Source organism: Crotalus tigris, unplaced genomic scaffold (genome assembly GCF_016545835.1).
Source record: "Crotalus tigris isolate CLP2741 ecotype Arizona unplaced genomic scaffold, ASM1654583v1 scf7180000018585.330925593:3314079, whole genome shotgun sequence".
Lineage (NCBI taxonomy): Eukaryota > Metazoa > Chordata > Lepidosauria > Squamata > Viperidae > Crotalus > Crotalus tigris.
This window is the reverse complement of record NW_024097088.1, coordinates 2,808,243-2,824,860: the sequence shown is the minus strand read 5'-3', so window position 1 is coordinate 2,824,860 and position 16,618 is coordinate 2,808,243. Positions and strand designations below refer to the sequence as shown.

The 16,618-nt window shown below is 50.3% G+C and overlaps 1 protein-coding gene across 1 annotated transcript; it reads left to right on the top strand.

The window, feature by feature from the left end:
• Nucleotides 1-3,542: 3,542 nt before the first annotated feature.
• On the top strand, nt 3,543-16,412 carry SLC6A14 (solute carrier family 6 member 14). The gene is made up of 14 exons (XM_039354808.1): nt 3,543-3,680; nt 4,310-4,472; nt 5,856-5,987; nt 6,956-7,117; nt 7,835-7,970; nt 9,277-9,409; nt 10,474-10,614; nt 11,377-11,605; nt 12,228-12,353; nt 13,277-13,395; nt 13,538-13,637; nt 14,190-14,299; nt 15,176-15,343; nt 15,452-16,412. Exons 1-14 carry the CDS (start codon nt 3,636-3,638, stop codon nt 15,599-15,601), a joined length of 1,914 nt encoding a protein of 637 aa, XP_039210742.1. The 5' UTR covers nt 3,543-3,635; the 3' UTR covers nt 15,602-16,412.
• Nucleotides 16,413-16,618: the final 206 nt, after the last annotated feature.

Sequence of the window (16,618 nt, the reverse complement as noted above, 5' to 3'; positions counted from 1 at the left end):
TGACATGAGGTTTCTTGGAAATCTCATCTTCTCTTCCTATTTTCTGAACACGAGATCATGTCGTTGGTGGAGGGGGCAGGATCTTCCTTCCTTCCCATTTTCCAGAAGAGAAAACATCTCTGCACCAACATTATCACTTGAACTACTGAATCACACAAATGTTTGGAGTGAATTCGGAACCTTTTCTCATTCTTCGCCAACTCCACTCTGGAATTTGGCCTAATTATCCCCAACAGGGAAGCTGGTACTTCCCGGTTGCAGATGTGGAAACATTCCCAACTTTGACGATTTGTGATTTCTCTTCCACTGCTACAAATTCTTCCAGACTTGAGAATTTTTCACAGATGGTAGAAGGGATTAAAAATAAGAATGACGTATCGACTGAGTGGCTGTAGAAAAACTGAAAGAGGAAGGAGGAAATAAGATATGTTTGCCACCTTGAGTTATTTATAAAAATAATAAGGGTGGGATAAAAAAAATCTAAATCAAATATATCATTTTGCAATAAGTCACAACTGCTCATCTAATCATGTTCACCGAGACTAATCCAAGCCAAATATTACTACAGTGCATACTCAATTTTCAAATTAATGTGATATGAAGATAGTAAGGGTTGCACGCCCTATCTTAAAACCTTGTTTCCTTCATGAAATGCAATAAAAAGCTGGTTTCTGGAAAAGCTAACTTCAGGCAGCTTCCTGGTAGCCAAGCCCATCACTAAGACATTAGCAAACTAACAAGGTCAAAACAAGAATGTTTAACAGATAAAAACTTAATCCCGCGCAGTTTATCTATAATAAATCTCACAGACCCAACGGTCTTCAAAGCAGGGAAATTTGTATTTTTAACCACAAACTCAGTTAATTGTTCTGTATTTAAATAAAGGTGCATGTTATGAAATTTCTCACCTCTCTGTTGGATTGAAAACAGTTTAAGAGAGTGAGAAAAAGTAACTTCCATTCTAACCCCAACCGCTGCCTTCTAGAGAAAGGGATCGGGTGGGCCAGCCAGGCTGATTTCAGGACCCCAACAGTCGGGGTGGAACCTGCTCAGAATGGAGCTGGGAGCTTGTGACAATCTCCAAACTGCAGGCTGGACTAGGAAGTCCACAATGTAGCCAGGACTAAGGCAACTGCAGGCCACGTCTTTCCAAGTGGCAAGATCACAACATGGTTGTGCCCCTGAAGGCATCAGGAAGTGAGCTCAAGCAGAAGAATGTATTGTTAGAAAGCATAGTAGAAAATATTTTTATTTTGAGATACAGGATACAAACGTTTTGGAGCCAGTAAAGCAACAAGCACTCAAGTCTACAAGAAAATTGGAATTTCACCAACTCCGAATTCTTTTGACTGGCAAATCAAGGTGTCTTGCTTATTAGAAGACTGTTGATCCATTTGTTAATTAATGACAGCCTCCAGACTTTCAGATGAAAGCAACTGTTTTAGGTTTGCTACTCAGCAGGAGCAGCCCACCAAGCAGAACTGGTGTGAGGCCAAATACATAATTACACAATTGAAATCCCACCCCCTCCCCGATTCTTCCCTAAAAATCAGCCCCTTGCAACGGAGGTACCATCACGGAGGTTTTTCTCCTTTTTTTTCCCCACCACCTTCGGTTCTCATGCTGAAAACACCACACACACACCACTGAAGACCACAAACAGCTGCAGCTGCATGACATGACAGCACATCTTTTAATCCCAGGAAGTAGAGAAGGTGCCTCACTCCCTGCAGAGAAGGGTATTTTGGCACCACCTGGGCAGCCAGGTAAACACACCTGATCCAGGATGAGCCTTCTAAGTCTTGACATCTAAATGAAAAGCTCAAATATGCTCAGACCTTTGCTGTGCTGATCACAAAGCCCAAGGGCTGCTTTTGATCTGGGCTCTAAGACGGCTGAGTTTAAGGAGGGTAGACCTGTGGTGGGTCTCCTACCTACCCTGCATCTCACCATGCTGGACACTTAGAAGGGCTAATTCAAGCTCTTCTACGGTGCCAGGACTTTCCTCCATGAACTTTCTAGATTCGTTCCTCTTTTGTGGACACCAGTTGAGAAGGACTGAGGCCATAGATGGATTTTGGGGGATTTTTCAGGGACCGTTCAGTCTTAGAGTCTGGGGTTAAAGACTGTATGTCCCCACTTGCTTGAAACTTGGGAGCAAAGTTGTAGGATGGGGTCTCCCCGAAGCACTGAGATGTCCACCGTGTGTGGGAAGATAGATCTTCCAAGTTCTCCCCCTTTGTTTTATGCCAGTTTGTTGCCCCACAATCGACACATCCTGAAAGATTCCTGGCCAAAAGCTTTTTAATCAGCATATTTGCTCTCTTTTACTGTTCACATTTCTCCATCTGCTATGCATCTCATTAGTTTCTTTCCAAGGTTGGAAAGGATGAATCGTCCCAAAACTTGGCATACAGGTGTTCTCATAGTGGATGTGTGCATTTAATTTTCTTATTACATTCTTTTTTAACTTTAGAATTCACAGCCTGCTTGAGAGGACTCTGTTTAGTAAAGGTAAACTCTCCATTAAACACTTTCAAAGCCAACCAGGTGGATTCCGCTGCCTCTTGTGGCAAAGAGTTCCAGCACCACTTGTTGTCCTGTGCACACAACCCTGCTCCCTTGTCTCTGCCCTGGATTGCCAGCCTGGCCAGGAGACTGGGCAACCCGGGGTCCCAAAGTGGATGGCAAAGAAAAAAACTATTCTCTTTTCTGCCCAAGTTGCAGGAAGGACTCCGAGCTGAGGCAACTCGAGCTACCTCTTGCTGGGCACAAAGGCGGGGATTCTCCTGGCCCTCCAGAAAGGCTGTTGGCATATACACAACAGTTGTTGATGACTCCGCTGGCTCTGCACGCCACTTTTCCTCTGAGCAGCCGTCACGAGGGAGCCGCCGGTGCTTGCAATACCTTGCCCGGGCAGGAAGAGCTGCCGGATGACCCTCCCCGGACGGACCCCTGGCAAAGGGAAGGAGGCGGCAGGGGCTCCCGGGGGGGGGGCAGTGGGTGCTCCTGTGTCAGGCTTCGAAGTGAGCAAGCAGGTCAGCTGAGTGTGAAGCGCATCTTCGGAGGGGCGTGGGAGGGGCGATTTGCATTTTTATTTGGGGAACCGGCACTTCGGCCATAGCGCCCCCTCCCCGCCCCCCTCCTCCGGGCTCGCGATTCGGAGACGGGAAGGGCAGCCGGCGGAGATAGCCGAGAGGGTTTTGCTATTTGGGAACGTTCGGAGGTGGGCTGGGAAAGGCAGGTGGGAGAATAAGGCCCGAAGACTGAGCGCGAAGCTGGACGGCGACCGGCCGGGAAGCGCTCTGGGGAAGAAGCCGGCGCTCGTCTCAGCTGCCTGCCGGGCAGGATCCGGGCGTCGTGGGAAGACTGGCACGAGAGCCCGGCCAAGCTGGTGGGTGGGGGGTGACTCAGGGCCAGCGGAGCCCCCCGGAGCAGAAGCCTCCGCGCTCGCTCTGCTGTGCACCTGCCGTCCCGCCCCGCCCCGCCCTTGTCCCCTCCCCGCCCTCTCGGCTCCACCTGGCCGGTCCCGGGGAAGGCGGGGAGGAGGGGGGAAGAGGCTGGATGGGACGGGACGGGCTCGCCGGGCGCTATAAAGGCTCCCACCGAGCGGCTGCGGCCAAGAAAGGAGCGCGATGGGTTGGCTCCGGCTGCCCAGCTGTCTGCGCTGCGGCCAGAAGGTGAGCGAGCGAGGAGGAGGAGAAGGAGGGGGAGAGGAAGGGGGCGCGGGGACTGTCTGCTCCCAGCTGTCCGTCCCGACTGGGAGTCTCTGGCGGCAGAGCCGGACCCAGGGCCGGAGACCTGCCGGGCTCCCTCGGGACGGCGCCGCGCGCATGGCAAGCCGAGCGAGCAGCATCCTCGGCGGGGGGAAAAGCCCCGCGCAAGAGCAGCCAGGCGGGCGCGCAAGAGGAGGACGCCGGGCGCAGCGCTTGGCGATCCTGAGTATCTGAGGAAGCAGCCGGAGCTCAGGAGGCGCCAGGCGCTGCGCTGCCACCAGCCTCCCCGGGTTTGGGCGCCCAGGTTCCCCCGCAGGAAAGGGAGGTCACCCTCTGGCGTCCCTTCTCGGGTGCAGCCCCTGAAGGCGCGCCCAGGCAGGAGCGAAAGAGGGGCCGAGCACGCCTTGGGGGGCAGCCCCGGCTCAGGTTCTGACAGATCTCAAGAGCCAGGCCAAGGAAGCTAGCTGGCAGCTGCCAACTCTCCTCAGCTGGCAGGATCTCTGGGCAGACCAGGGCGCATTTTCCCTGCTCCGGGCAGGAAGGAAGCTGTTCCCACGAAGACGGGCTGACTTTCCGCTCTTCTCCTTCCAAAGGAATTCACGTTGTCCACTGAGAAGATCGCGGACTCGCAGGATGAGAACACGGAACGGGGCAACTGGTCCAGCAAAACGGACTACCTGCTGTCCATGGTCGGCTACGCGGTGGGCCTGGGCAATGTGTGGCGGTTCCCGTACCTGACCTTTCAGAACGGAGGAGGTAAGGCCCGCTCTACCCCTCCCACAAACAAGGAGGCTTCCCCCTCCAGGTGGCCAAAGCTGCCCAGGGCGTCCTGGGGGTCCTTCAGCAGCCGTTCACCTGGCTGGCTAAGAGGGCTTCCTTTTCCCCAGGTGAGCAGACACAGCCCACCCACCTTGATCTGTCCCTTAGATCAGGGTCTCCGAGCTTGGCAACTTTAAGACTGGTGGACTTCAACTCGCAGAATTTCCCAGCGAGCACAAGTCTGAAAGTTGTCAAGGTTGGAGACCCCTGCCTTAGATCTCAAAGGCACCAGAGAGACACCACAACGATTTGGGCCTTCTTGGCAAGGCTCATCCCATAGATCTTTGTGGGCGTTTCCCCACTGTTTTATAGAAATCCTTCACCCTGGAGCCTTAGTAGGCTTGGAAGGGGGTGGTCGAGGGACCCTCTGTTCGGGCTACCAGGGCTGAGACTTTGCCACACTCCACACTGTGCCCTAAGGCCGTTCTTTCACCTGCCCTTATCCTATTTTCCTCTTCCCCCTTTTCTGAGTGTTGGATCGGGAGACGGGGGCACACCAGGAGGCAGAACATTGAGAGGATATTCCGGATCCTCAGCGGTTTGGAAATTTTGCATCTGCAACTTCTGAATGTCCCAGATAGCTACGATGTGGAGCAGAAGGCTTGGTGCAAACTGAGGGCTCAAGTTCTGATTCCATGCTCTGCTGGGCTTTTTTCAGAGAGAGCACAACCCAGTGACCCCTCCCTCTAAGAGCTGGGCTGCCCTTCTCTTCCGCTGACCTTGAGGCCTCAGCCAGAGACTTTGGGGTTATGGACCCTCTGCTCAGCTGGAAGGTTTTATGGCTGCCCTCTCTTTCTCCTCCTGTTCATTGACTTCTCTGTGTCCTTTTTGATTTGAAAGGTAGAAAATAACAATAGGAGCAACTGTTATACACACCCAGAGGACTAGAATGGCTTGGGAACATGGAGCACACTCAACCTTTTTCACTCAAGAGCGCCCAGGTTCATCCCATTCATTATGCAAATGTGCCAAGTGCGTGAAGAAAGCAGGGGACTGCCCCTGAGGTGGAAACCAAATCCACACACACACACTGGTATTGGCACGAAATCAAGTTTCAGCTGTTCTGCAGGATGAATAGAGTCGCGCTTGGGATGCAGTCACCCCTCTTCTCTAAACCAGTAGGCAGCTGCAAGACAAATGCTGGTTCCCCCAAATGCTTGGCTGTTTGAGGATCTCTGCCCATCACAATTAGTAACTGCTCTTTCCTTGCACAGACTGGTGCCTTGGACAGAAGTATTGGCTTGTGATTGTGGCACATGCCCACGCTGGATTTGAGAAAAGTAGCGGGCTGAATTCTCACCCGATGCTGCTCTCTTGCAGGAGCCTTCCTGATCCCCTACACCATCATGCTGGCCCTGGCCGGCCTTCCTCTCTTCTTCATGGAGTGCTCCCTGGGACAGTTTGCCAGCTTGGGACCCGTGTCAGTTTGGAGAATTCTCCCTCTACTTCAAGGTCAGTTCTATTCTTTATCCTGGTATTTTTCTGGACAGACTCCTGGGAAAGTCTCTTTCTGTAGCACTTAAGTTTGAATCTCAACTGTGGGGTCCTCGGTGCTCTCTGAGCTTGGTGGGTTTTTTTGTTTTTTTTTTGCAGACGTTTCATTATCCAAACTAGGTAACATCATCAGTGCTGGAAGGGAGGGGGGGGTTGCTCTCAGCTGAAGTTCTAGTGGCTGGCCCTGCCGAGGTGTTCAAGGGTTGGGCTGTTTACTGTTTGGCATTCCTTGATTCCTTTTCAAAAGTGGGGAGACGTCTCAGACAGGCCAAGAGAGGAACGGTTTGGGTCCCTCTGAAGACAAAGGTTCCTCCCACCAAGCCAGGCCAACGTGCTGTGGGGGGGGGGCAGGTGCATGTTTCCCGAGGCGTGGGGGCAGGGCTGGGCAGTTCTGCTCCAACCAGGGGTTTTGTGCAGATTCTCTTGAACCGATCTTTATCTTTGTTCCTTTTTTTGCCCACTTCTTCTTTGAAGAATTGCACCGCATCTCCCACGCTGCTTTCTGGGCTTTGCTATGGATCTCAGGTGAAACAAGGAAACAGCCTGCAGATCTCCTAAGCATACAGTACCTGCAATCTGAACCCTATTGTGTTTTCCTCCTTGAAGATAACGCACAGGATTCTCGTATCAGTTTGATGTTCTGTATGAAAAAGTAATGCTGAGAAACATCTCATACGGACATTCAGGACAATACATTTGTTTTGGCTACAACACAGGCTGCCCGCAATCGTGTTATCCTCAGGGGAAAACAAACAAAGCGGACCCCACCTTTGTGCATTCATCAAAGCTTGCAGGTCTTTGAGCTAACCAGGTGGCTTGCCTCAGTCTTTACAATGCTTTCCTTCCATAGCAGCAGGTTGGCTCCTAGGAGCTCAGAAACACAACACGTCTCCTGATGGTCTGGCCTTTTTTCTCTTTCTGACCAGGCGTGGGAATCACCATGGTGATTATCTCCACCTTTGTGACCATCTATTACAACGTCATCATTGCCTACAGCCTCTACTACTTGTTTGCCTCCTTCCAAAGGGTCCTGCCGTGGGCCGAATGCAACCCGGAGTGGGCAGACCAGAAATGCAGCAAGACAATCCGTAAGTCTCAGGGAAAGCCAAGAATTCCTCGGCCCGGCCAAACCCATTGGTTTCAATCCTTCCATGTGCAAAGCCAGGTTTAGCTGCAGGTGCCCCATGCAGAGCAGAGATTAGAGCTGCTTTCCTTTCCTTTCATAATAAAGCCACATGGCTGATTTCTAATCTGAGCTGGAGGCAGCACCCGGGGTGGTGATATGCAAATGAGGAGGTGGGGTTATGCAAATGAGCACAGATTTAATCATCACCAACTATGGATCCTCAAAGAGCTAGACAGAAATGCATATTTTGCACCTGTTTTAGTTCCTCGTATTATTTCCCATCTTTTCTTACTATCCTGTGTTATTGCCCATCTTCAAATGAAAGCGGTTTTCATTCCTTTCATTTGCAGTTTGACTAACAAGCCCGTGTCAAGGGGTAAAATCCTATTCAAAGGGAATTGTAAGAATTGGTCCCATCAGGCCAAAGGGGGTCTTCAGACTTCTTTGCTTTGCCGAAATTGGGAGGGGGTGGTCACATGTTTCAACAGTTCATAACAGTAACATGGAGAATTAAAAAGCAGAAAAAGTAAAACCTGAAGCAAAAGCCTTGTGCTACAGACTTATAAACCTGGAACTTTACTAGCAAATAAATTAAAGCAAAACTGCCAGAAATTATAAACCCCCACTGGGAAGCCATTTCTCTACACCTTGTGACTGCCTCTTCTTCCTCTCCTTTCAGTGTTACTGTGCAACGTCACGATGGGGAACACAAGCATCCAGATGAATTACACAGAAGTGCAGAGGCAGAACCTTACCTGCATCAACAACACTCTGGTGCATGCAGATACACAGGTTCCCAGCGAGCAGTATTGGAAGTAAGTGTTCATTGGGGGCAACCTGCCAGGCAACTTGCATTGACCTTCCCTGCCCAACTTTGCTTGCTAGAAATCCTGACATCTCCAGGAAAGGCTGTGAAAGACACTCCCTCAAACCTTGTTTCGGATTGTTGTGCGGTGCCCAGAGTCGCCTTCGCCTCGGGTTAGTTGGGGGGCCGTATAAATGTGATAAACAAGCAAACCTTGGGAGCCTCTCTACCCACTGCTCTACATCAGGGCTGTCCACACTTGGCAAATTTAAGTCTTGTGGACTTCAGCTCCCAGAATTTCCCAGCCAGCCATGGTCCACGAGTCTTAAAGTTGCCAAGTTTGGAGAGTTCTGCTCTAGAGTAGCCTTTTCCAGCCCTGGCAATTTCCAGATGTGTGGACTTCTGGGCAAGTTGGGGAATGGTGGGAATTTAATCAACCTTTCTCAAGGTTGTCTAATTATGGACACTCTACAGTAGATAGAACTGAACAATCAGGCAGGCTGGGTCCTTCATGAGAACATGATGGTTGCAGTCAGATTCAAATAGGAGCTGGAGGGGAAGAGAGAAACAGGCCTATCACTAATTATCTGCCTCAAATAGTGGGGATGGTGGAGGGGGAGCCTTTCCTGAGTGAGCGAGGACCATGGGATTCAGCTCGGGGCACATTCTGGCTTCTCTGGAGATATTCTAGCCCAGGAGTGCGCATCTACACCAGCTTCCCCAGAGCGAGTCTTTCCTGCGTGAACACCGGAAACACGATGCTTTTTGCAGAGGTGTTAGTTGAACCATGACTGGTGTGGCCCGTCATATATTTCTCTGATGATGTCTGAACGATACAGAGCCATGAAAGCAGAGGGACAGTATGAGACACTGCAAAGGTCTGTGTGGGCAGATGTGCAAGTTGGAGAGAGGCTTCTCTGCCTCCAGAAACATGCCCTGCCTTGCAGCCACTTAAAGGCAGGAGAAGGGAGGCTGTAATCAATTCTACAAAACCCAGAAGGCCATGTGGGGAAGACCGAGACAAGCTGAGGAGGACTGCAACCCAAAGTGAAACTAGGATTTGTGCTAAGATCAAGTGTCTTAGGTCAGCATGGGAAACCACAGTTCCCAGGAGTCCCAACCAACACAGCCAGAGCTGAGGAATGCTGGGGATTGTGGTTGGGCAGTATCTGGAATGCCACCCTCCTCCAGCTTTTCTCCCCAACTCAACCACACCCCAAGCTGATTCTGGCTCAACCACAGAACAAGCCGAGTTTCACTCATCCTAGTTAAGGCTGCACCCCCTTGCTCATCCGTCTCTCCTTTTCTTCCGGCAGCAACAAAGTCCTCCAGCGGTCGGAGAGCTTAAGCGACACTGGGGTGATCGTGTGGTACCTGGCCCTTTGCCTCCTCCTTTCCTGGCTGATCGTGGCTGTTAGCTTGTTCAAAGGGATCAAGTCCTCTGGGAAGGTAATTTCAGGGCAGCCACATGGCCCTTGGATGGTCGACTGCTGCCTGTGCCGTGGGATTCTCATTTCACCAGCAGCAGCCTTGGAATATGGGGCTATTTCAGGCCCCTTTCCTCAACCTCAACCTTGGGGTGAAGAGGATCCTCGGAGAGCATGTGCCAGAGTAGCTGAGGTGCCCATGAGCTAAAGTGGAGGGTGGCGGAAGGCCCAGGCGCTTGGCACGTGGCTGCAGTAGAGCAGCTGAGGCTCTGGTTTCAGAGCAAAGAACTGGTTTCATGGCATTCCAAGGGCATGAAGGATTTTCCAAAGTGCCAGGAGAGATGCCAACTCCCTTCCTGTTCTGGCCACCTTGGAGGCGCTGTTGGGCGGGCCCACTAAGGAAAGAGCCTGGAAGTAGTCAAGTCTAGGGCAATTTGATGTGACTTTCGGGTCCTCCCTGCAAAGAATTTGGCAGGTAATTCTGTGGGTGCAGGTGAACAATTTGATGATCGCTTGATCTACAGGCTTTTCCTGGAAGAGATTCCAAGCTCACTAAAAGGACTTAGTTTTCTGTAGAATATTACCTCTAGGAGTGTCTGCAGAATAAGAAGGGAGAAATGGATGGCACATGCTGGGGTTGTCACAGTCACAACACAAAACAGAAATTCATGCTTGAGACATCTGCATTGCAGCTACAGCTCAGAGGCAGGTCATCTGTCTTGCTTGGAGATATCTCAGGTGGCATCCCTTGAATCCTTAGTAAGAAAGGATCAAACAGCAGGCAGGATGTCTCCTGAGAGGAAGCTTCAATTTGCAAGACGGCAAGACCTTCATTGCAATTAAAGCCCCACTCAGCATCTTGCCGATTTTGATCCACGCTCTGCAGGTACCCCATCAGGAGGGCATGAGTGGAAAGGCCAGGGATGCCACAGCATCCAGTGACGATCAGATTCCCTACCATTGCCTGTATCTGAAGTTGGGAATTCATGTTGTTGTTGCTTTAAAAAAAAAATAAAAAAATATTCCCTTGGTCTTCCCAAACTTCTGTCTGACCTCTTTCTGAATCAGTGTTGTTTCGCCTTGCAGGTTGTCTACTTCACAGCCATCTTCCCTTACGTTGTCCTGATTATACTCCTGGTGCGAGGTGCCACCTTGGAAGGTGCCCGCGAGGGGATTGAATACTACATCGGGACCCAGTCTAATATTACCAAACTTGGCGAGGCAGAGGTTGGTACCCCCCCACCCCATGGAGGGCAGCTGGAATGGAACATGTGTGTGTGTGTGTGTGTGTTAGTCCTATAAAAGACAGACAAACAAAATTCTTTAACCTTCATCTTAGGTTCTAATTTTACACAAACAGAGTTACCTTGCCAGGAGGCATCATTTAGTTAATCTCAGACAAGCTAAGCAGGTTTGGGCTGGAGTAATACTTGAATGGGAGACAAAAGAAAAGCTCAGTTGGGAAACTGAGAAACAAAACAAAAGAAAATAATGGAAGAAAACTTTCATGCTTTGGCCAAGAAACCCCCATGGATATCTGCTTGCCATCACCAATAATCTACCAGCTGAGCACCTTATTGTAAGAATTAACACCTTAATGGGGTAGGTTGAGTTTTATGGCCAAATAGGAAAAGAACTCCATCAAAATAAACTAATATTCATATTCTTAATAGCAATAGCACTTAGACTTATATACCGCTTCACAGTGCTTTACAGCCCTCTCTAAGCGGTTTATAAAGTCAGCATATATGGCCCCCAACAATCTGGGACCTCGGAAGGACAGAAGACTGAGTCAACCTTGAGCTGGTGAGAATTGAATTGCTGGCAGTGGGCACAATTAGCCTGCAATACTGCATTCTAACCAGTGTGCTGCCACAGCTAATAATAATTGTAATATTTATAATGGCTTATGTAGCACGCACCATCCATGGTTAAATAGGTGGGATTGCTAGAGTGACTCCCTACGTTTCTTCCTCTTCTTTCTTCAAGGTGTGGAAAGATGCAGCCACGCAGATCTTCTTCTCGCTCTCTGTCGCCTGGGGTGGGTTGGTCGCCCTCTCCTCCTACAACAAATTCCACAACAATTGCTACGCAGATGCCATTTTCGTCTGTGTGACCAATTGCTGCACCAGCGTCTTTGCCGGCTTCGCGATCTTCTCCATCTTGGGGCACATGGCCTTCAGGGCCAACAAGCACGTCTCCAATGTTGTCAGTTCAGGTGAGCTCAGCCCGTTGGGCCTCTGCGTCTGAGGTGAGCTTCTGGCCTCTTTCAGAACTTCAGATGGGTTTTTTAAAAAAGTGCTTTGTTTTGGATTCTGTGTGCAAACAATAGAAAGACACTTTTCAAATCTCCAAATGGAGTCCAGACTTTTCCAAAGAATGTCTGGACTGCATTTGAAATTGAAAATCTGGAAGCTTCTGGTTAGTTTTGACCCCTCAGGCTGTAGCTGAAATTATACTCAGAAATCCGTATCTTGTCCAGACAATCAGACTGAATATTTGTACTGGAGTCAATAGCCAGCATGGGATTTGCTGTCAGACTCTGGATTTCTGGTCACGTGGGAAACCAGAGCTGGATTCAGATGTGATCCGGAATGACTCTTTTTACCCTTCAGATTTGATGTAACACTTAGATCATTTCACTAAATGTGATCTTCTCCACCCAGCTGTCTCCCATTTCTGCCAGACTGCTGGAGGGTGAGAGCTGAACCCAAACACACCTGGTGGACACCTCCATCATCGCAGAAAGCTGCCCTAATTGGCCTCGGTTGACTGCTGGCTGTTCACACAGATCTCTGTTTCCACGAGAAAGAACGTTTTCTGATTTTGCTTCCTGGCAGGATTTGACCTAGCCTTCGTGGCCTACCCCGAAGCCCTGTCCCAGCTCCCGGTGGCCCCTCTCTGGTCCTTCTTGTTCTTCTTCATGCTTCTCCTTCTGGGTCTCGATTCCCAGTTTGCCACCATAGGTGAGTATCAATTAAGGCTCCACCTCACGATGTGATGATGCTTTGTCTTGGTCAAAAGGACCCTCACGACAGAGCGTCACATACCCTGCCGGCCTGCTTCAGTAGGGCTTGCAATACTTAATAAGTTGAGCTCTTGCATTTATGCTTTTCATAACATTTACATGAACAGAAGGAAGCCAGTGGTTCGGAGCCAGTACTATCTCCTTCCGCAAGATTCATGAAGTATTAGTACCGCTTTATAAAACCTTAGTAAGGCCACACCTGGAATACTGAATCCAGTTTTGGTCACCACATTTCAAAAAAGATGTTGAGACTTTAGAAAAAGTGCAGAGAAAAGCAACTAAGGGCCTAGGGACTAAAAGGTATGAAGAATGGTTGCAAGAACTGGGTACGGCTAGTCTAGAGAAAAGAAGGGGACATGATAGCAACATTCCAGTATTTGAGGGGCTGCCACAAAGAAGAGGAGGCATCAAATTATTCTGCAAAGAAACAATGGATGGAAACTAATCAAGGAGAAGCAACCTGGAATTAAGGAGAAACTTCCCAAGAGTGAGAACAATTAGCCAGTGGAACAGTTGTAGGTGCTTCATCACTGGGGTTTTTTAAGAAGAGACTGGACAGCCACCTGTCTGGAATGGTATAGGTTCTCCTGCTTGAGCAGGGGGCTGGACTAGAAGACCTCCAAGGTCCCTTCCCGCTCTATTCTGATTGAATTTGGTCTGGATGGCATGCTAGGGAATGGAAAGCTGAAAAAGCAAGCTGAAAAACCAGTGAAAAGGCATTCTGAAGTAACAATCGTCTAGACGCGGTTCAGGGAGGCGAAGCTGGCTGGAGCTGGCCTAAGAGCAGCAATGGCAGGACAGCCCTCTTCCTTTCTCCTCTCCCACTGCGGACACTAATTGTGCTCGCTCTTCGTTCTGCAGAAACCATCACCACCACCATCCAAGACATCTACCCCGCAGTGATGAAGAAAATGAGAGTGGTGGTGACGATGGGGTTGTGTCTGCTGCTCTTTCTGCTTGGGCTCGTCTGTGTGACCCAGGTAGGACTCAAGGAGGGCTTTCCGCTGTGGCTGGTCCCCATCCTCCCTTACGCTGAGATGCCAGAAGCTCCGTGGGGGAAGTTGGAGAGCCTCTTCCTGGGGAGAAAGGCAACCTCTCTCCTCTTCCTCCTCTCTCCCGCAGGCAGGAATCTACTGGGTCAACCTGGTGGACCATTTCTGTGCGGGCTGGGGGATCCTCTTTGCAGCTATCCTGGAACTGCTGGGAATTTGCTGGATTTATGGTAAATATTTGCTGGGATCTCCTCCAACAGTTCTCCCCAAACTCCAAAAGCCACCAGCGAATTGGACTCTCAGCAGCCTTTCAGCCCCATCCAAGCTCTCCTTGATGAGCAGGACAAAGGTCGGCCTCAAGTGCAAAGCCTTGGAGATGCTTCCATCCAGGGCCAGCCGTCCTTGTAGGAGGCATTTGGTAAAGCAGCTGCTTGGGGGAACCTCCAAAGTTTACATGAGGCAGCAAGTGAAATGGAAGGTCCTTTTCCTTTCTGAGACTCAATTCCAAGCTTTTCCATTGGGGGGGTCCTGCAGATTTGGAGACTGACCCTTAGCACAATTGGAGATGTCCAATGTGGGAAAGATTATCTGAAGGAAATGGGTTTTGCCAAGTCCGCATAGGGTATATTTGAGCCCAGATCCCACTGTTAAAAGAGACACAACTCATTTTTGGCCAGGTGTCAGACAAAATGAGCTAATCCGTGCAGGGTATAACTCTGGGGAGTCGCCCCGTTGCCAAAACTCAGCACTAACTCCCCCACCCATGTGGCTGTTCTGTCCAGGGGGGAACCGGTTCATTGAAGACATCGAGATGATGATTGGGAAGAAAAGCTTCCTCTTCTGGCTGTGGTGGAGAGCCTGCTGGTTTTTCATCACCCCTTGCCTCTTGCTGGTAAGTAGCCCAGAGACTTCAAGGGCTTGGAGGGAGAAAGCCTTGGGGAGCCCAAAGAACACCCCATGGAGACGCGTCTTGGTTGGGAGGCCCATTATTTGCCTAAAATTACACGCCTTCCAAAAACAGCAGCTCCTGTTCCTCCTAAGTACATCATTCTATGAATGCCAATCATTTTCTAAGCAAAACAAAACCAGCCACGACCAGCAAGCTTGGAAGAAAACCAAAGTTTGCAAGATGGAAGGAACAGAGGCTGGGAGCAAACCGTCTCTGCCCATTGTTATCAATCCTTCTGTGAAGTTCCTTCCCCTAAAAGGGTGGAGCTGTCTTGGAACCTGGCTTGATCTCACACACACACACACACACACACACACACACAATGTTTTGTCTTTGACACTCGGCAAACTTTGGTCGAGAACAAAAAGTCAATGGGCCAAATTCTGCATGCCACAGGTAGGCTGCCTCTTTGCTGGGGGTGTTTGCTCTTTGAACAGCAGAATCCTGGACTTGGTGAGGTTCAGCAAATACACCAATAATTGCTGGCCAAGTTTGGAGAAAAATAAGCTACCCACTGAAGAAGGGAGGGAGGGAGGGAGGAAGGAAGGTGTTAAAATCTGAATTTTGGCAGGATTTGTGTTAAGGCTCTGATAAACTGGATTGTCATCTGCTCCTTCCACATCCCGGTGGCCCAGAAATTAATTGTGGTTCCTTTAGGCTCAGTTTTTGACCATCAGAATCTGAATATCTTGTGTAAGAGATGCTGGCTGTGCATGATGGTGATTGAAGTCCAGTACATCTGGAAGAGAGGCTTGCTTTGCTTGAAGTTGCATGTTCAACCTCTCATCTCTCTCTCTCTCTCTCTCTCTCTCCTCTCAGAGCATCCTGATTTGGTCCCTGATCACTTTTTCGCCCCCCAAGTATGGCCAGAAGGAGTACCCAGAGTGGGGATCTGCCGTCGGCTGGTGCATGATCGTTTTCTGCCTCATCTGGATCCCGATAGTGGCCATTTACAAGATCTCCAGATCCAAAGGCAACCTGTGGCAGGTGAGTGCTGCTGGGGGGTGAGAAGGCGAGGCTGGTGGTGGGTGGCAGAAGGACCCCAGAGCCCCCAGGAGACAAGCAAAGCCCCTGAATTCCACCTCCTCCTCCCAGCGCATCGTCTCCTGCTGCAAGCCCAAACCTACCTGGGGGCCGTCCCTGGAGTGTCACCGGGGAGAGCGGTACAAAGACATGGCGGATCCAGTCAAGAAAGAGGACGTCGAGATCCCCACCGTGGACAGCTACATCCACAAGCTGGAGTAAAGGGGGGCTGCTGCAGGCTGAGGGTCCCCACTGAACCCCCAGCAAAATCCATGCAGCCGAAGGGACTCCGTGCAATGGACACCAAAGACCTGGACCATCTGCCAGGGAGCCACACCTGAGAGGCTCTGTGGATAAGGCAGGCCAGGCCGTGGTGGGGGGCAGCCTTCTAGCTGAGGACCACCCTCTAGAGGTGGGGGTTGGGCCCCCCACCCCACCAGGCCCCATCACCCCCAAAACACAAAACCTCAAACTCTCCTCTGGCAAGGCAGAGTGCCCTCCCTCGCAGGGGTGTGGTGATGAAGAACACACTTCAGCGATCCTGTAAGCGTCTTCGGAGCCATCAAAGTGTCTGGGACTGGGATCCTTTGCACACTTCGTTGGATGTGAAGCCTATCCTAATTCAGGGAGACTTTCTGTGTGTCAATGGGGCAAGCACTGCCACACAACACTCTGGATGTGTATGCACACGTATCTCTGTGTGTGAGAGACAGATGCTGCACCTGGCATTTTATTTGCATAATTTATTCCTGGGATTTTATTTGGGATGTAATTTATTATTTTTTTGCTACCTTGGAGGGAAATTTCTGAAAATCTCCCTCCCCACACAGAGCTGGCCACCCTAAGGAGCCATCCGGAATTAGAGCAGACATTTCTCATTCGTTTTCAAGTGTATTTCCACAGCCACAAGGACTAGAAACTTGATTTAGAAGCGGAACTCGCATCTGGCATGCCACACTGGGCCGGTAGCCCTGCTTGTACTGGGTGCAGAGAGCTGGCTGGCCAGCTAATAAACAAATCTGTTCAGATTTTGGTTTCCATTTCAGCCGTTTCATTTTTTCTTCATCTTCTCAAGTGGGATCTTTTCTGTCTGTCCCCATCGCCCGTCTCCTTCTCCCGGGGTGCCCAATACCTTCGTCTCTTTTCCATGAGAATGAGCAAAAAAGCTGAAACACCTGGGGGCTTTCTCCCCCCCCCCCCAGTCTTTAAAAAATCACCCTGAGAGGCCAGCCCCTCGGC